A 20,308-nucleotide genomic window follows, 5' to 3' on the forward strand; every position below is an offset into this window, starting at 1 on the left:
ACTAAAGCTCAAACAGGACTTAAAGTCTCATTTGAAGTGGTAAAGCTGGTCATTTTCACACTTTAGTCATAGTTTTCATCTTAGTCCATATATAATGCTTAGTATATGAAATGGTTTTATTTGATTGATTGTTCTTAGCTCACCTAGCATTTCTGCCAAAGCTTTCTGTATAGAATAAAACAAAAGAAAAAATCTTTGGTATTTTGCAGTTTTTTCTTGTGAAAATACAGTTTACTGTTTAAAAAGGATTTGAAATTCATTGCGCTTTTTCTAGATATGTAAAACATGCTTTGTAGTTATGATTTTGTCTAATGCTAAGCTGTTTTTTTCAGACTGAAAATTTCTTTTTTTTCCCTAAATGTAATTTTTTTTGCATTTTTATTAACTGGTGTTTACTCTTTGTTAAAGATGGGTGGAACAAGATCCAAAGGAAATATTAAGTTCTGTCCATGAATGTGTGGAAAAGACCTGTGAGAAACTGCAACAACTGAACATAGACATCACTAATATAAAAGGTATTCATAAAATCATAGAATCATTTAGGTTGGAAAAGACCTTTAAGATCATCAAGTCCTACCATTACCCCAGGACTGCCATGTCCACCACTAAACCGTGTCGCTAAGGGCATCTACTCCTTAATGTTAACTGAGGGCTTTAACATACTTACGGTTGAGCAACTAAGACTCTCTAGTTTTTAAGTCAATAAATAAGAAGGGTGGCAGAATGTGCTGGCTTCAAAGAAAATGTTAAATTGGAATCGAGAGCAGTTTGTTTGGGAGGAATGATGAGAAAATAAGTAAGTCCTTTGTTTAGTTTAGCAATGCAGAGTCTACAAAGTAGACTTAACAGAGAAAAGTAATGAATGAAGAAATTCTGAAATTTTAGTTAGGACTCATTGGGAAAAACAAGTTTCCCTGTCAGTGTTGTTGCTGTTTCAGTTTGTGTAAAAAAAAGTAAAAAAAAATATTTAGAGCACATAAGTTAAGCAGCAAAAGGTGAATGATGAGGTTTTCAAAGTAATATTTCTAGATTATAACATGAAAAGGTTGAAAGCTTTTTATTTCCCATTTGCTTTCCTCTTCTCCTTACCAATACCACCATCCTCTCCACATATCCCTTTCCTCACTCACCCCCTAAAAGGGGTAAACAAACCTTCTGAAAAGGATACTTCTTTCCATTTTGTCCTGAAGCCATTGGAGTCAGCAATCAGAGAGAAACAACAGTGGTCTGGGACAAGACAACTGGAGAACCTCTTTATAATGCTATCGGTAACTACTCTACTTTTGAATTATGTAATACCATAAAATGAGCATGTTGTGAAAAAATGCTTTCCTTACTGCCTGTGCAGATCTCATTGCAGCCAAGCTTACTAACTTCTTTTATTTTTTGATGTCTGTGTCATAAGCTGTGTGTTTGTATATACCAGTGCAATTAAAAAAAAACCAGACTATTCTGTTAGAATTATTACTTAATAAATCACTTTATGTGATTAAAAAAGAAACAGTATTCCTGAGAGGTTTTGTACATCCCTGGTATGTAATGAAGCTCTGAGTTATGCCAGATCAAAATATTCCTTTTAAATGAAGGAGCTTAATACATTTTCAGGATACTTTTTATTTCGCTTCCAATGAAAAACATGTTAAGTAGGTTTAATGAAATCTTATTGCTTTTGAGTTTTACTTTTAACTTACCTTAGCTTTTCAGATTGTCAGCAGTAGCATAGTATCAGTGAAAAACCAGGAATCTTCTATATTCAAATCTGTGCTGCTTTATCTTAAGCAGCTTTATCTTATACAGGTTTATCTTAAGCCCAGCTGTACCTTGATAACTCTGATGTTGCACTTAAGTTCAAAGTTTTCATAGGTGTAGTAAATAATCAGCCTACTATTTGTTTTAACCTCTTAGTTTAATGACAGTCATCTGCTGTAAACAAGGTATTATTAATAATTTTCTTGTGCTCCAAAAGAGCAAAGTATATATCCTATTATGTGGAAAATCATATTTGATTTCTCAGGTTGTTTGTTCTTCTAAATCAATGAGTTTATCTAACCATTTTCAATTTTTACAACAGTGCATTTAAAATACAATGGCAATACAGTATTGTTCCAATGACATGAAAAGCTAAAAAAAAAAGAAGTCAGCAGTTTACTGGCAAGAACTCTGGTTTTATAGAATAAGCTTGTACATGTCACTTCTCCTGTACTAAACCAGTTGATCAGTTCATATATTAATGGTTTCAGTGTGGCTTGACCTGAGAACCCAGGCAACAGTTGACCGTCTTCTTAAAAAAATTCCAGGAAAAAACAAATCCTTTTTTAAGGTAAGACATATTCCAGAACAGTTAAATTGTAGCTCAACTCTTTATACGTTATCTATATACATTATACGTTATATAATGTAATGCTACATTATATAACGTTTTGAGATGAGTGCTTATAATTCCCCAAGTAAATCAGTTGTTGCTTCTAGTCCCTTTTTAGCTTGTCAAATAATAAAATATGTGCATAATCCTATACACCAATCCGAGACTTGAAAATGTTTATTTTCCTCAAAAGAAGTGGTTAAAACTCCTTACATATCTCAGTACAGAAGTTAAATGAGTAATCTTTCGTGAGACTTAATCATGTGCTATCCAATGGTAAGTAAACATCACACACAAAAATTAACAGCAAGTAGAAAAAAAAAAGTTTTGAAAGTAATTTATTGATGAAAAATTGTTATCCTTTCTCATGACTTAATGAAATCAATTGCAACCAATCTGAGAACTGGGAAGATAGTTCATAGAAAGCAAGTTTGTTCGTTTTTATATGTGGATATATATAAAAACAGGTGTCATAAATCTGATTTATATTTTCCTTGATTGACTGTATAAATTGTATATATTTTCTGTATATATGTTTTCCAATAGGCAGGAAATGGATGTCAAAAAGCATAAAAGTGTATCTGATTTTCAGTTGAATGCAAATTCCATCTTTTCTGTGTTGTGCTACTCATTTTTGTTATCATTACTTGCTGTCTAGTCATATGGGGATATCCTAGATAAGACAGGACTTCTGCAAACAACTGTTTCCATGTAAACGATCTTTGACTTGCATTTAGAACAGCTTTCATTTTTGTCCATTAATGCACTGATCATTTGTTTATATTTTCAGACTTGTGTGTTGTATGGTTAGTATTCATCTAAATAACAAGTTTGTGCAATTTCTCAGAGTTTTGTGTCTTTGGTTTTTCACTTACAATCACCATTTTTAAATGTAACTACAATATTAATGGAAAAGATACTTGTACGATGTTTAGGTGATTTTTTTAATTTTATTTTAAAGTTTAGGACTGGTCTTCCACTTAGCACTTATTTTAGTGCAGTAAAACTTCGATGGCTTTTGGATAATGTGGAAGAAATTAAGCAAGCAGTTGATGATGGAAGAGCTATGTTTGGGACTATTGACTCATGGCTTATATGGGTATGTATTTGTGAGTTTATTATCACTCTTTTTAAAATTAATTTCGGTATCATACAAATTCTTGTGCAATGTACTGTGACATATGATGCCCAGTGATCACGCAGTGATGTGGATGCAAGCCACTACAGAAATGCCGTTAAAGTTCCATAGAATCACAGAATAGTTAGGGTTGGAAAGGACCTTAAGATCACCTGGTTCCAATCCCTCTGCCATGGTCAAGGACACCTCACACTAAACCATGCCACCCAAGATTCCATCCAACCTGGCTTGAACACCGCCAGGGATGGAGCATTCACAATTTCCCTGGGCAACCCATTCCAGTGCCTTAACCACCTTCACAGTAAAGAACTGTATCCTTCTATGTCATCTGAATTTCCCCTGTTTAAGTTTTAACCCATTCCCCCTTGTCCTATCACTACAGTCCCTAATGAAGAGTCCCTCCCCAGCATCCTTATAGGCCCCCTTCAGATACTGGAAGTCTCCACGCAGCCTTCTTTTTTCCAGGCTGAGCAGCCCCAACTTTCTCACTCTGTCTTCATACGAGAGGTGCTCCAGTCCCCTGATCATCCTCGCGGCCCTCCTCTGGACTTGTTCCAATAGCTCCATGTCCTTTTTATGTTGAGGACACCAGAACTGCACACAATACTCCAAGTGGGGTCTCATGAATGCAGAGTAGAGGGGCAGGATCCACTCCTTCGACCCGCTGGTCACAATCCTTTTAATGCAGCCTAGGATACATTTGTCTTTCTTGGCTGAGAGCACACACTGAAGCTGGCTCATGTTCATTTTCTCATCAGCCAACACCCCCAAGTCCTTCCCTGCAGGGCGGCTTTGAATGTCTTCTCAGCTTAACCTTTAGCTGTGCCTGCGATTGCCCCGACCCAGGTGTAAGAACTTGCACTTGGCTTGGTAGATCTTCACGAAGCTGACATTATCTCACCTCTCAAGCGCGTCAAGGTCCCTGTGGATGGCATCCCTTCCCTTCAGCATATCAGTTGAACCACTTAGTGTCATTGGCAAACTTGCTGAGGGCGCCCTCAATCCCACTGTCCATGTCACTGACAAAGATGTTGAACAAGACTGGTCCCGACACCAGCCCCTCAGGGACACCACTCATTACTGGTCTCCAGCTGTACATTGAGTCGTTGACCAAAACTCTCTGCGTGTGGCCATCCAGTCCATTCTTTATCCACTGAGTAGTCCATTCACCAGATTGATGTCTCTCCAGTTTAGAGACAAGGATGTCATGTGGTAAATCATACTAGATGAAGATTTTATGGTCCCTCTATTACATTTTTTTTTTGGTAGATGCTTATGTGTAGTTTACCATTCATAGGTTGCTGTTAGATTTTGCTCATGCTTTTGGAAAAGCCTCAGACTTCAGAAAGCTGCATCAGCCACCTTTGCAATATAAGAATCCAGGAGGTACTGTTGTAACCCTATTACCTCTCTTGTGCCTTTGTTCCACTGTAACAGGTCTGCCTCTTTAGTTGCTGGAGAAATACAGAATTCCCAGTTCCAAGCTGAAAGCATTGTGAATTCAGAAATATTTTTAAATTTGTTTAAGTAAATTTCTATCTTTGCTTGGTGAATACTGTTAATATATTTTTTTGTCCAGAGTTTGACGGGTGGAAAGAATGGAGGTGTTCACTGTACAGATGTAACTAATGCCAGCAGAACAATGTTGTTCAACATTCATTCCTTGGAATGGGATCCTGAACTCTGCCAGTAAGCTCAGTTTTTCAGTAATACTGTTATTTAAATAGATTCTATAACTGTTGTGTGAAGAGATTAATTTAAGAGTAAGAACCCCTTTATCTAGACTAAGACTGGCAGTTACTCTTGCATTTACTGTTAGTAAATTACATTAGTAGTTAAGATTCATTGTTCTCCAGATGTCCAAATTGCAACAGCCTAGATTAATTAAAAGTAGCAGATTTTTTCTGTAGGTGGAAGACTGGTTCATGGAAATGATGACATTTAATAGTTTCTTTATACCTTAATTAGATTTGTAAGCTGCTTACAATGATAGTGTCACTATTTTAAATTTAAATTTATTAACAATATTATAAAGATACTGCTGGAAGAGGAATGACTTCCCACATGAAAGACTTGCATATGTCTTCAAAATATTCAAATATATAGAATCATAGAATAGTTAGGGTTGGAAAAGACCTTAAGGTCATCTAGTTCCAGCCTCTCTGCCATGGGCAGGGACACCTCACACTAAACCATGTCACCCAAGGCTCTGTCCAGCCTGGCCTTGAACACCGCCAGGGATGGAGCATTCACAACTTTCTTGGGCAATCCATTACCATGCCTCACCACCCTTACAGTAAAGAACTGTATCCTTATATGTCATCTGAATTTCCCCTGTTTAAGTTTTAACCCATTCCCCCTTGTCCTATCACTACAGTCCCTAATGAAGAGTCCCTCCCCAGCATCCCTATAGGCCCCCTTCAGATACTGGAAGGCTGCTGTGAGGTCTCCACTGGTTTACTCCATAATTACTCCATAATTCAGTATCATGTACTGTAACAAGTGGAAAAACACAGTGATGGATTAAATCCTAGAAGTCAAAGTTCCTTTTACATTTGGTTTTCTTTTTTTCTTTAAAGTTTTAACATATTTAAGAAAATAAATGCAAAATGCTTTCTGCTTTAGTGCTGACCACATATATATAAATTATTTTGTACTGTGTTCAGGTTCTTTGATATTCCTATGGAAATACTCCCAAAAGTACGAAGCTCCTCTGAGATTTATGGCCTGATGGTATGTTTTCTTGTGTTGTGTGAAGTTAATCTTGTAAAAATATGACTATATCAATATAGATTTGTCAGAGTTCACATAGATTAAGACTAATGGCTTTTTCTAGACCAATATTGTTTGATTTATGATTAGTGTGTTATCTATTGTATAATATTAAATTGAGTATTTCTTGTTTTCTAAGTATCAAATAGACAAAACAAGATGGGAGAGGTTTTTGGTAAGGATAAAAGTTTTATTTTTTTATTACAGTTACTTACTGATTTAAAAAGTACCTTTCAGAATGCTATGTTTAATCAGTACATTGAAAGAATGAGATTGTTGTTATTAGAGCAAAGTATTTTTACTTCTGAAAAGAAATTATGAAAGACATCATGGAAGTCTTCATGATCTAGGAAGGCTGGACAAGATGTATGATATCTTATTTCCACATAACCAAGGGCAAGATTGGTCAGTTTTTGTGAACTGGAAAATCACAAGTAACACCTTAGATTTGTTTGTTTGAAAAACAAACTTCCTGTGTGTATATTTACATAGCACTTAATCAAAACATGATTTGGAAATACGTCTTTTTAATCCTTTTTTTCTAATCATACAGTTTTCCAGTGCAGCTGTGAATATCAGGAGTAAATCATTCATTGTTATCAAGTGACTGAGGTTTCAAGTTTACTTTAATGCAGCACCAACTGGTCTGATACATTGGCATCTAATTTGTTTCAGAATCAGATAAACTGGATGTTGCGATTTTTTATTCTTGGTAGTTTGCTCTGTTGTTTACGAAGAACATAGAAGAGCATTTTATAATTAAGAGAAGTTATGTGAATTTTATTTAAAATATAATTCTAACTTGCCTGGCATGTAAGTATGTTTACTAATCTGTTAATGGAGATGTCACTAGAAGTCATTGTTGACTGTTAATAATGTGAGGGTAGGATGAAAGTTAAGCTGAATGAGAGAGGTAAATGGAAACAGCATGGAAACCTGGCAACTGAAACACTATTGCTGGTCACTTTAAATGTGAACTTTTGTTTCTCTTCCCCTTTCCTTCCATTTTTTTTTTCTTCCTTTTGCTGACTGTAGAAAATCTGTCCTAGCCTGGTGAGTAGAGGCTTCCATTAGGATGAACATCTACATCTTATCCATTCTGTTCAGATGCATGTCCACTGGTTTCAGGATTAGTAAAAGCACACTTCCCAGACCAATAAATTTGGCACATATTTCCAAATTTGAGATACTACAATTAGAGTTCATGCCAAAGTTGTTTCTAAAATGTAATCTTGATGTATGCTTTTGCCTTAATTTGCAGGCTGTTGAATATATCTTTTTATGTTGAAGTAAAAAATACAGCTACTGGCTATCAAATGTCTTGTTTTATAAATGAGAAAAATGGGCCATTCTGTCAACGAACATTCATTCTGTTATAATGAAGTATCAGATTCAGGCAGGGGGTTTTAATGCATTTAAAAACTGAATTACCTAAATCCAGTTAATTAAAAATGAGAATTAAAGAAAAAGCTTCATATTGGAAATGCACTGCATGGCTTCACTGCAAATGGATTTCACAATTGCACAAAGAAACAGGTTAAAGTAAAAGGTAAAAATTGTCAGGATATAAATTTCTGATGATATCCGTTGCAAAAATATAATTAAAAAACTATGTGGTAATGTTTGCACAAATTCTATATGAGACTTAAAATGCTGTGTTAAATGAGGTGTCTGGTTTTGCTTAGTGTGTCATCACAGCCACTTTTTTTTGTCCACTATACCATTTTGCACTTTTGCATTTTACACTTGACACTGGTTACACAGATGACACGGAACCTAATTTTCTGTCCACTTTGATTTCAACAAAATTTGTGTTAAGAAGTGTTGAGGTGGCATTAGATAGACCTGTGAATTTCCTGCTGGTTTTTAGTGTTATAGTCATGAGCCGCATTAAGCTGAAGTCCGTTGCATACCCGAGCTGAGCCATGTTGCTTTCATGACCCTTCTTTGTTTTCCTTTGAGCATTAAAAGTTTAGCTTCTTTTTCATTGTCTTCAACTGTAATCATGGAAAGCTAATTTGGAGCTTTTCTTTCTCTCTTTGTGAGTCAGAAATCTGGAGCTTTGACAGGTGTACCAATTTCAGGGGTAAGTCCTACTTCAATTCAGATTCTGGGATAAGAACCTGTTTCTGCATGAACGTATCATCACTGGGAAAAGCTTTAACATGGAGGAATCCTGCTACAAATTAAGTTGATATTTTTTTACTTCATGTTAATCATGAACTAAACTATTGAAGTTGAATTATTAATTGATTAGATTCTTCATTATTAAGTTATGGTCTGGCTGTGGAAATACAGCTGATGGCTTTAATGCATATGTGTAGTGCTGTTGCAAACTTAGGATCTCTGAGTAACATTCCAAAATGGAAAGAAGCCCAGCTTTATATGTAGAAAGAGTTCAGTATATACATAATCTAGAAATGCTGAGCAGATTCTCAGCTTTTTTCAATACAGTATGTGCAAAGATAATAGATTTTTATTTTTATTTCTTTAAATTGTTCACCATAAGTTTTATGCTGGAGAGAACGAATGCCATCCAGAGGGGCTTCGACATGCTTGTAAGGTGGGCTGATGCCAGCCTTATGAAGTTTAACCATGACAAGTGCAAGGTTCTACACCTGAGTCAGAGCAATCCCAGGCGCAGCTACAGGTTGGGCAAAGAAGAGATTCAGAGCAGCCCTGCAGAGAAGGACTTGGGGGTGTTGGTTGATGAGAAAATGAACATGAGCTGGCTTCAGTGTGCGCTCGCAGCCCAGAAAGCCAACCATACCCTGGGCTGCACCAAAAGGAGCGTGACCAGCAGGTCAAAGGAGGTGATCCTGCCCCTCTACTCTGCACTTAAACAGGGGAAATTCAGATGACATATAAGGATACAGTTCTTTACTGTGAGGGTGGTGAGGCACTGGAATGGGCTGCCCAGGGAAATTGTGAATGCTCTATCCCTGGCGGTGTTCAAGGCCAGGCTGGACAGAGCCTTGGGTGACATGGTTTAGTGTGAGGTGTCCCTGCCCATGGCAGAGAGGCTGGAACTAGATGACCTTAAGGTCTTTTCCAACCCTAACTATTCTATGATTCTATGATAAGTAGCATGACACATTTCATTTGCAGTTCTTATAAAGGGAAGAATAGTAGAAAGCACAGGTTATCTTTGCAGATTTCTCCTCACTTCCAATTACCTGTGTGCTCCTAGTAGATTAAAGTTCATCTGTTCATGTTCTTTTTCACGCATGTGATCAGTGTTGGAGACATTTGCTAAAAAACCCACAAACCTCTCTTTTCAGTGCTTGGGTGACCAGTCTGCTGCTCTTGTTGGGCAAATGTGTTTTCAAGATGGGCAGGCAAAAAATACGTAAGTTATTATGAAAGTAGAAGATAAACACACTGTTTAGTTTTGAGTTTAATACTGTGTTCCCTTTCAAGCTAACTGCCAAATGCTTTTGTGTTTCCCCTGTAACTACATCTCTACTGTTTGACTCTATTGACCTACAAAGTAAAGAACGTCCTGACTTTTGTATAAAATAGTGGCCATGTATGTTAGATTGCATAGACTTGCATGACACGTACCCCCTCATCCTTGCTAGACAGGAAAGGTTCATTTCAGTTGCATTCCTTGGTTTTGCTTCTGTCTCTAGCTCAGAGCCTCTTAGTGTCCCTCGGTTAAAACAGATGGTCAGTTAAATCAGGCAACTGGTGTAATCAAACATTCATTTGAGTAGAAGCTCTGATTAAATGACTTACTGCTCCATTTACAGCCATGTGCTTAACTGAGCATGTAGGTACATACACAGTATGGCACTTTCACAGATTTAATTGCACATCAATCTATACTTATTGCTAATAAACCTTCACTTTATCTTTTATATTTATACACCAATGTAATGGCTACTGGCCTTGTATGTTAGTAAAACAAACATGGTTCTAAATAATGCTGTCACAAAGTATTTTTATAAGAAACACTTTTATAATGTGAGAGACCTTTTGAGAAAAAAAAAAAACAAACCAACAGCAACAAAACAAAACCCCACCCATACAGCTAAACAAAATGCTAAAAGCAAGATTTGGGGGGGGAGGGTTAACCTGTTTATGTTATTGCTTTACCATTTTTCTTTCCAAATATAACTGAAGACTATCTCAATACTATTTTAAGCTATTAATTTTCAGGGTATTAGGAAGGTAGGGAACTAGTAATTTCTTAGAATAAATTACAGTGGATTATGAGTAATTAAATTTTATTACTTTGTGTCCTTATATGTATGTGTATACACATAAGTGATGTGGTCTTTGAATGACAGGAACAAAATTTCTTTAATTTTTCCCTTTAAAAGCTTGAATTTAGTATTGTGAAATATTTATTTTATGAAGTAGCTTTCATAATCATCTTAAACTGAAGTCGGTAAACACTGCCACCAAAGAGGAATTCTCACATTTGCAGCTGTACTAATCCTTGATAAAGTATTATTCAAGAAATAGTCGCAGAGAGACTTGGGACTGGATTTTTCAGCTGCAGACTGCATTTAAATCAACTTTTTGAGAATTATTTTATCATCAGTTAATGGTAACATAACTGTCAAGAGGCAAAAAGTGGTGTCTTGACTGTACAAAGGGGAGTTGCAGATTCATGAATTACAGTAACAGGTTATCCTTTAAACATCCTGGTTTTAACTTGTCTTTGCTTTCGTGCTAGGTATGGAACAGGATGTTTCTTGTTGTGCAATACAGGTCAGAAGGTCAGTTGAATTTTTTTAGTTCACTTATTATTTTACAATCTTTATTTAAGCTCTGGAACGCAACTGTGTATTAGCCTTTCTTATTAAAAACACTTATATTGCTAGAGATAAGGAAAAGCGTATACTGAAATCTGAAAGAATAGAAAGGAATAATTTATTCAAGGTGTTTCAGTAAGACTCCGTTTCCTAGCTCCTTTAGTTTCAAAAAAAAACACCTTTTCATAACAAGTTTCTTGTTTTTTCCTTGGATATGTTCCTTAATATCACCCAGAAGTGCTGAGTGTTTTGTTACTCAACCACATGCTTTTCTCCTTGTGTTGGCTTTTTTATTTCTTCCATTCATTTTGTCCCATTGTTTCTTTGCAGTTGAATAAATAATGGAAAGCTTTGGCTTAGTTCTCATTCACGTCTCCTTCTAAAGACCCCGATTCTTTATTATGAGGAGGCTAGAAAGATCTAAGGCAGTTTACAGAAATGAGAGTAATCTGAGGGATCTATCTTAGATGTTCGTTTAGAGTGGCTGATAATTTACATCATTTAAACCTTCCCTATTTTTTTTTGTTTATTGTTTTTTATAATTTGTCTCATTTATTATAATTTGGATATTTTTATTTAACTATTTTCTGCCTCTGTTCATACTTTTCCTTTTCTTTCCCCCTTCCCCGTTTAGTCTGTATTTTCTGAGCATGGTCTTCTAACCACAATAGCTTACAAACTGGGCAGAGACAAACCTGTTTGTTATGCACTAGAGGTAAGTCCAGTAATTATTCTTTTTTGTAGTGATACATGTTCTTGTTTACTTCTCTAGTATCTTATGTTATCTTCAGTTGCATGGAAATAAAAATAATTGTTTTAGCTTGTGTGCCTCAAGGCTTGGTTTTGGTTAGCCTTATCTCCAATCTGTATCATGTAATCTAATAAAAATATTTCTACATTGCATCACTTATATTTTCAGGGCATGATTGCTAAAACTTTTTTCATGTTACATGGTCTTTTAAATATGTAATAAATGTAAATAAATGAAACAAAAAATCTTATATTAGAAGTAGGCTTTAAAAAGAGGGGGAAAAGTACTAGTGTTCCTCTCATAATAAAAGTCATAACTAAATATCTTTGGTTTTTATATCATTCTAATGGATTTTACTTCTAACTTTTAAAAATCTAAATCAAATTTCTGGGGCAAGAAGCCTCTAAAAATTGAGCTTTTTTACCTACTGAGACTTAAGTACCTACTTCCAGAATGTAGTTCTTCAGTTCTCCACACAACCCTGAGGGCATCCAAATCCTGTAGAAAATTGGATTTTTACTTTAATTTCAGGATTCATTGCTCTAAAGCTCCGTTTCTGAAGCACAGATCAGCTAAGTACCTATTTGCCACCAAACCTTCATTGGGAATAACAGAACTCTTCCGTCTGTGTTGCTTAGTGGGCTTGATCTAATAGTTATTCTCAAAACATGCATACTGTATTCTCTGCTGGCATTAAGCTTTTGTACAAAGCCTACATTTTCCATGTGAAACAGACAGACACGCAGGATTTTCTTCTTCGGGAGAACAGTTTGTGGCTTACAGTACTTTTCTAAGACGTAGGAGCCTGTATACCTTTCCTTTTCCTTTCTTAAGGAAAGCTGATCTTGCATTTGCCATCTTCTGACAAACTTTGGGGTTTTCATTTTGTGCAGGGGTATGAGAGGTTTGTTTTATTTTTAACACATATTCTTAAAGCAGTAACTGAAACCGTCCCGAGAGTGATTTGTATTTCTGCATGCTGAAATATGAGCATGTGTACTTTGCTTCTTCCTCATCCCCAAGTCTCTAATGTTGCTGTCTGAAGAAATGGCTTCAGCAGAAGATATTAAGCATCTTTTCTCCTGTATCCATGCTAGAATCATCTACAATCTGCTGGTTTAGATACTACACCGGGGCAAAAAATGTGGATTCAGCCTTTTCATCAAAGCCATATCTTGTAATTGTAATAGTTAGCTGGTTAGAAAACACTTCTACTCTTTCTTCACAGTGGCTTTAGATGAAAATATGATGCCGCTCCATTTTACTTGAAGGTTAGTCTAGTAGACTTGAGACTGTCTTGTAGAGAAAACCATTTGGACTTTGGAATGAGATGGGAGCTATGCCTTTTATCTGTAAAGTGATGGAACCATTCAGGGCTGTTCGCTGAGGCAACAGAGCGGTTTTGCTGGCCCATACAAGTACCTACATTTCTGTCTCGTCATTTGTATTTAAGTTCTAGACATAATCTGTCTTGTATTTTCAAATCAAAGCATAAAAATCTTAATTTGTCAGAAAAAGAAGGATGAGGCTACTGGACCTCATAATGGTATGTTCAGGAGAAGACCTAAATTAGACAGAAAAGAAGTCTGCTTAGGAAATGTCATGGTAACTGCCCCCATAGCAAAAATCATGCAATATATACCATTTACTGCATGAAGCCTGTGTAACAGGCTGCCAGTTTTATATGGCAGTCTCCAGCTGTCAAGAAACTTGCGGTTTGGTTGTGAGCATTCTTGGAGTGCTGAACCTGCAGCTGGAGACCACAGCTACCTTTCATCTCCAGTCTTGTAAAAAGGAACAGGAAACTATCAGTTGTCATCTCCTAATGTAGTGATTTTGTTTCTTTCAGGGATCTGTTGCAATAGCTGGTGCTGTTGTTCGTTGGCTGAGGGACAATCTAGGTATCCTTAAAACTTCACAGGAAGTTGGTAAGTATTCACAATTTGGAGCTTAAAGTTTTAAGTTCTTAAATTTTTCATATTTCTTGATGTCTGGAATGTTTGCAAAGCTGCTACTTAAAGGAATTGTAGAGGATGATAATCCATTTTGTCTAAGAATACATTAATCCTTTAACATTTGGGTAACTAATTTTTTCTGCTTGAGCTCAACTGAAAAACCTGGAGCATGACATAGAAACTAGGACTATATCAGACTTTGAAAAAGGAAAGTATGCAGGTGTAGCAGTTTGGAAGTGACTGATTTATGAGACTTAGGATTAAAAAGCAATTGCTTTTGAAAGAAGTTTTGAATAAATTTTCCTACTTCTTCTTTATTGCTATGTTTCTCTGATCATTGCAAACAGAATAAATTTTAAAAAGCAGAAAAAAACATTTTCCTTTCTTCTTATAGGAAGGAGCTGCATATTAGCATTACATCCTCTTCAGATCTAAATGTTTTAATGTCATTTTTTAAACTTAAAAATATTTTAATATTGGGGAGTTCAGATATCCAAAGTTATTATTCAGATATTAAGAAGCTTCAGATTTCCTTGTAGCTAGACTTGTGATTATATATGTACGCTGAGAATTTAGAACTCTAAATCCATTTGAAATTAGTGAGAATTTAGTTCTTAACTCCCTTTGGTCTTGATCCAGTTTCAGCTGCTTGCCTTGACTTAGATGCAAGTAAAGTGTGACCATTTGCACTGCTCTGAAGGTTGCATTCGTTACCCAGATGATGCCCTTTGAAAACCACACAGAATCTATGTCAGAATATTGAGTACACAATTTTGGTTTTCAGTTTTGATTTTTCATTTTACATTTCCCACAACTTCCTGTGCTCCATCTTCCATTCACATTGTTACAAATGGACAACTAGTCAATAAAAAGCAGAGTGCCAGAATTAGTTGTATTTTCTAATTGCATGTGGCTTTATTATTCTTGTAGCTGCCTGTCATATTCTGAGTATTTTCCCTATGTAACTAATAACACCCTCAAGTGTCGTATTTAAGTGCTGGTACAGTTGCAAAAAGCTAAATGAAGACTGTTTGTGTGTGTGCATTAGAAAAACTGGCTGCAGAAGTGGGGACTTCTTATGGCTGCTACTTTGTGCCAGCATTTTCAGGACTATATGCACCATACTGGGAACCCAGTGCAAGGGGGTAAGAATCTGACTAAGCACTGTGTTTGCAGGGAGATTGAATTTTACAAATACTTTCACTAGTCCTTCCAGGTATATGAAAATGTTATTTTTGTTCCTGTGATGTGTCATGATACATCATTCTCTGTGGTATCTTCAAGGAACTACCATGTTTCTCTTTTGTATTTAACCAGTTCAAAATAGCAGCTGCTACTAGAAGAAAAAGGATCAGCTAGTTCAGCTACTCACTCTCCTCTCCCCGCATCCAAAAAAAAACTGGGGAGGTGAGCAGGGAAAACATTTGGGCTAGGTTGTGTGTTTTACAGGATAAGTACAAGATAGTTGATCATTCTTGCCACTAATGAGGCCAGCTTTTTTTTCCACATGCGTTTCTGTTTCTGAAAGGATAGTTATCTCAGTAAAGAGCAAGAGGGGGTCTGCATACCTGTGAGCTCTCAGGCAAAAAAAAAAGCAGAAAGTGAAGAATTTAGTTCTGATGAATTTTTTTGAGCTCAGTTTCCCATGGCTGCTGCATTCACTATCACAAATGATACTGGCTACTTAACTCCTCCCCATTTCTCCTCCCTCTCCTTCTCCAGCTTTCTTTCCAGTCTGTTGAACACTCTTTTCTCCTTTCCTTCTAGTCCCTTTCCTGTAGTTAAGATTTAACTACCTGGTACTAGTTAGATCTACTAGTTCAAACAATTCTATTTGTCTTTTCTGCTATTGTGAGCTTGGAAGTCACAGCATAACAAATCTAAACAGAAAATAACTTTCCTAAAATGAGAAAAGAAATCTTAAAGAATATCAAGTTCTGAGGGTTTAGAGTAGTTGTATCTTTCTAATTTAGATCCTTTTTTGTACATAAGAAATAAAAAAATCTTTTGAGTTAGCTTTTTTACAGTTTTTTAGATCAAGTGCTTAACTGTTCAACTGTTAAAACCTGATCTTTGGAATGACAACTAAAAATGTCCTTTAATATATTTGAGCTTATATCTATCCCACACCAAATGTAGCAGCATTTCTGTGTAGTACACTATTATTCCTCAGATGTTGAAACAGACTAAAAGGATAATTATTTGCTTTGTGGTTCAGAGTACATTGAAAGAATTCAGGATATTTATGGTTAGATTATTTTTGTATCCAAAAATCTCTTTGAAAGTGCAAAGTCAACTACTGATCAGAATAGATCTGAAAACAATTTTAAGCATTTAGAGCACAGCAGTGACGCAGCTAGGCTTTTCCGTAAGAACTGAAAACTCTAGATAATTTATGAAGATTTTAGTCATAGGTGGTATCATTTTTTAAAGAAAAATCAGCAGTGATCATTCAAGACTAGAATTTGTGTGTGTATAGGTGAATATGCACTTATCTGCATGTAGATTGGCAAAAAAAAATTAATTTATGGCAGTTGTATTGATTGGCCACTGAACACATTTGTCAGGAAAATAGTGATGAGATTTTTGATTAAAGATAAACAAGCTTGCTAATATTAAAAAGTAGTGCTCATACGATAGAACTGAATGAGCTTTGAATTAGAAGACCTAGACCTGAAGTAATGATATATGTCTGGAGAAGAAGTATGTCCTAACTGGTTGTTGTTTTTTTTTTTTCTCAACAGTATTATCTGTGGCCTTACTCAGTTTACAAATAAAAACCACATTGCCTTCGCTGCGCTAGAAGCGGTTTGCTTTCAAACACGAGAGGTAAAGGCAAATTGGGTCCTAAATGCATTGTAAATTAGTGTGTTAACAGCAACTATAGTTCTTCAGGAAGAGAGAGGATTGAAAACATTTAATGAAGATTAATCATATGCTTTATATTGTACTTGGATGCTAGTCTTCTCTTTACGTGGTGCTGATGTTGAAAAATTGTTCTGTGGTCTTATTCTGTGGTGTAGTTGGGTGGTGCATTATTTTGGGGTGGCAATGCTGCTATTTTTCAGCACTTAAGGTGATTCTACTTTGCAAATATTTTGAGAAGTAGAACATAGAAACATTAAAATGACAAGGCCAGTGCCATAACTAAGAAGTCACATTAATGTAAAAGACTACATTTTATATTGTTTGCTGTGACGGAGATGGCTTACGTTGCTTCTGGCATACAGTAACAAAAATAAGTTAAAGCAAGACAGCAGCACACATACCAATGGAAATCTGGATTCACTTCATACCTGTTACATCTTGCATTGCCTCAGCAGGCATTCTGCAACAGCAAACCTAAATTGTCACGGAAGAAATAAATCCTCCAACTGAATCAAAGGGTTTGATATCAGTGTGTTCTGATCATTAGAATCTTTATATCACCATCTACTATCAATTTACACTTCCTGTATTCCAGTCAAACACAGGAGAAATCCCTTGACCCTAAAGGGTAACAGTCAAACCTGAATTTCATTGCATGTTTTTAACCTGCTGTTATTTAAACATACCAAGTTTTTAAAGTAACACTCAGCTAACACTGTGTGAGAGGAGGAAAGCAGCTTGCTGTTTCTGTAGTGACATAGAGTAAAAAGTACTCATGTGGAAAAAGCCAGAAGTTTCACCTAAATGTCTGCTTTTTAAGCTGTGCTAACAACCTCTGAGTACTCAGAAAGTTGTGAAGGAGTTTGGTGGTGTAAGTCAGGGTAAAGTTACAGTAAACTGAACTGATAGTCTGTTTTGTTGCGTTCTCCTCCCTTTCCTTGTCCCTCCTCTCATTCATTCCCTCTCATGTGACAGCTCAGTGAACTTTCCAGCAGAAATGATCCCTATTTCTGCTGGGCTGTTTTTCTGCTGGATTACTGGTCTCAGCTGCCTTGCAGAGGAGAGCAGCAAATGTCGGAACAAGAGACCGGGCATGTCACTGGGAGTAGGAGGGAGGGGAATAAAGCTGACTGGCTGAGGGTGACATTAACTGTTTGAACAGACCTAATACTTCCTCATACTTTAGTCAATGTACTTTTATCACAATGACAGGAATGCCTGAGCAGGTCTCTGGACACACTTAAATTAACAAATTCAGTCCTAGTGACACAAATAAAATATATGTACATTTTTCAGAAATGTATTGTTAGTTCTGTCTTGTCAGAGACAAAGGGTTTTGTTTTAATTCCGGTTAAAATGGAAATCCTTTGTATCCTTGAGGAAAACCCTCAAATTTCATGTTCATTGCAGTTCTCGATTGTTTTATTGTGCCATCCAATTCTTCCAAGTCTCTTTTTCTTGTTATCCAGAAAGCTTCTTCCTTGTGCAGACAGATGACACTTGTTACATTTTTTAATTACAGAATGCATTATGGAAAAACAAGCAATTTTTCAGTTCTAAGAGCTGTACAATGCTGTCATTAGAAAAAACTTACATAAGTGGATACCATAGTCTTCATCCTACTTCATTACAAAAGAAACAGCAGCAGCATGATCATGATTTGTTTTGTTGTTTCATCCCTTCCTGATTTCTAGCATTCTTTTCTTTCTTTTTAATCTATATTGAGTGCATAGTATGATTCAACATGCTTTTGCACAGTGGTAACCAAAGCCAGAACCTCCAATACTATATGTATGTAAAGCTGAGATTATGAGGGGCTAATGATGTTTTGAATGTTAAAAAAGGCAGGCAAAATCAGGCTAGACAAATATGAAATCATACATGTGAAGGGAATCAGTGACAGGGAGCATGATTAGCTTAGTACTGCCAGCAGACTTTGCTGCTGTGCTGTGAATTGTCTTTTCCAGGTTATTTCTAATTTATTGAACAGTGCAGGCCCATGGACAGATGCCTCCACCATGAAAACTGGCCTTAGGCTTCTGATTTTTAACCATTATTTATCTTGTGGCAGTTCTTTTAGTTCCTTTAAAGATTTTCTGGTAAGGGACCTTGCTAACTTACTTTCTGGAATGGATAGAGTCTGGACAACTCATCTCTGTATAGTTTTTACTACCTAACAATTTTTTGGTTCTTTTTTAAAAATACTCCACTCTTAATTACTTTTCCCTTGCAAAGACTTTAACAATTTTCATGTATTTTCAGCTATCCATTGTGCCCAAAAGAAGGAAACATTATTTTACCAAAAAATTAAACCAACAGTTGCAGTCTATCTTGTGTAATGTAAGATTCTCAATTTTCAGCAACTAATTGAAAATATTTCAAGAGGCTGCTCTGTCAAAACAGTTCAACATTCAGCGGTTCCTATTGAATGTCTTCCAGATTGCCAGTTCAAACATTTTAGTTTTTCAACTCTTTAATGCACCAAATTAGATAAAGTATTTAGACAAACTGCAATCAGCTAAAGGACTGCATTTAGTATTACTTCCTCCTTTGTTAGCTTTGATAAATGTAGTTGTCATCAGCTTTTCTTCAAAGTTTTTCTTCTCAGACCATATAAGCAGCACATTGGGTAGATAAAGAGGATCAGAGGAGAAACATCTCATACATTAGGACTTCTGTAATACACAGAATGCATTTGCTGTACATTAAGCAAAACTGTATCATCACTACCTCTTTTTGCCCTTTTGATCTATAGGGGAGAGGAATTGTCTACTTAACACCCTTCAGCAAATGCTGAATTATCAGTATTTTACACTCAGAGGGTATCATAGATTTCTCTGCAATTAAATAATAACATATATTACTTTTACTCAAGCTTTTAGATGCCATAAACAAGGACTGTGGGGTACCACTAAATCAGTTACAGGTAGACGGAGGAATGACCAATAATAAAGTCCTCATGCAACTCCAATCAGACATTCTCTGTATTCCAGTAGGTAAGATGAAATTACAACTCCTATTCACTTTTTAAAGCTGAAAAAAACATTGATATGTCATGGCTAATATGTCACTGCACATTAGGACATTGCACAGTAACATCAGGATATTATTCATCTTTGTACTGAAGACTGATAATTTGCTTCATAAATGTAATAATCTGCCTCATATGCAGCTTCTAGAAAATAATTTAAAAACCATTGTGTTGTCTGTTACGCATAAATGTGAGACACTTCATGGGGAAGTTTTTAACTCTAGAAGTATTATAGCTTGCCTTTAATAATATGTAATACACAAGGCTCATGCTGTCCGTGCAGAGCCATAGTTCATAGCAGATGAAATGATACAATCAATAGAATCAGATTTTAAAGGATCCCCTCTGCCTTAAGCAGAGAAGCAGGCAGTTCTGGAGTTAATGGAACAGAGTTAACATTGACTTCTTGGGGGTGGGATGGTCATATCTGTGGAAGGCAAACAAGCTAGTAATACAGCAATTTGTAGCCTCTTTTAAGATGCCTTTTCTTAATATATATGCTTTTAATAACACAATATCTAGAACATGGGAACAAGACTGGTAACAGCCAGTGACCACTGCTTTGAGAAGGGAGGGAGAAGATAAAAAGATAGTGTATTTTTAACAGGAGCACTCTAGGGAAACTGATGGCTGAGGTCAGCAGCCCTGCATGTGTTGTGAAAATGGGC

The 20,308-nt window shown here is 36.1% G+C and overlaps 1 protein-coding gene across 7 annotated transcripts in view; it reads left to right on the forward strand.

Annotated features, from left to right (window-relative positions):
- GK (glycerol kinase) overlaps window positions 1-20,308 on the forward strand; it is a 47,094-nt gene that overhangs the window by 9,466 nt on the left and 17,320 nt on the right. For 6 of the 7 annotated variants that reach the window (XR_009743396.1, XM_061453330.1, XM_061453328.1 and 3 more), the window contains exons 3-17: window positions 409-515; window positions 1,191-1,268; window positions 2,241-2,320; window positions 3,324-3,461; window positions 5,080-5,189; window positions 6,167-6,233; window positions 7,308-7,325; window positions 8,323-8,358; window positions 9,554-9,621; window positions 10,957-10,999; window positions 11,670-11,750; window positions 13,636-13,714; window positions 14,790-14,886; window positions 16,486-16,570; window positions 19,485-19,605. Coding sequence is in view for 6 of the 7 variants with exons in the window: in XM_061453330.1 (XP_061309314.1) it covers window positions 409-515; window positions 1,191-1,268; window positions 2,241-2,320; window positions 3,324-3,461; window positions 5,080-5,189; window positions 6,167-6,233; window positions 7,308-7,325; window positions 8,323-8,358; window positions 9,554-9,621; window positions 10,957-10,999; window positions 11,670-11,750; window positions 13,636-13,714; window positions 14,790-14,886; window positions 16,486-16,570; window positions 19,485-19,605 (1,208 nt within the window). In the remaining variant the exon portion in view is untranslated. The remainder of the gene's footprint in view (window positions 1-408; window positions 516-1,190; window positions 1,269-2,240; window positions 2,321-3,323; window positions 3,462-5,079; window positions 5,190-6,166; window positions 6,234-7,307; window positions 7,326-8,322; window positions 8,359-9,553; window positions 9,622-10,956; window positions 11,000-11,669; window positions 11,751-13,635; window positions 13,715-14,789; window positions 14,887-16,485; window positions 16,571-19,484; window positions 19,606-20,308) is intronic. The other variant, XM_061453326.1, reaches the window with a different exon arrangement.

The sequence above is a fragment of the Pezoporus flaviventris genome, unplaced genomic scaffold (genome assembly GCF_033815535.1).
Source record: "Pezoporus flaviventris isolate CSIRO_AGI_PZ_B2104156 unplaced genomic scaffold, CSIRO_AGI_Pfla_v1 ptg000015l, whole genome shotgun sequence".
Classification (NCBI taxonomy): Eukaryota; Metazoa; Chordata; class Aves; order Psittaciformes; family Psittacidae; genus Pezoporus; species Pezoporus flaviventris.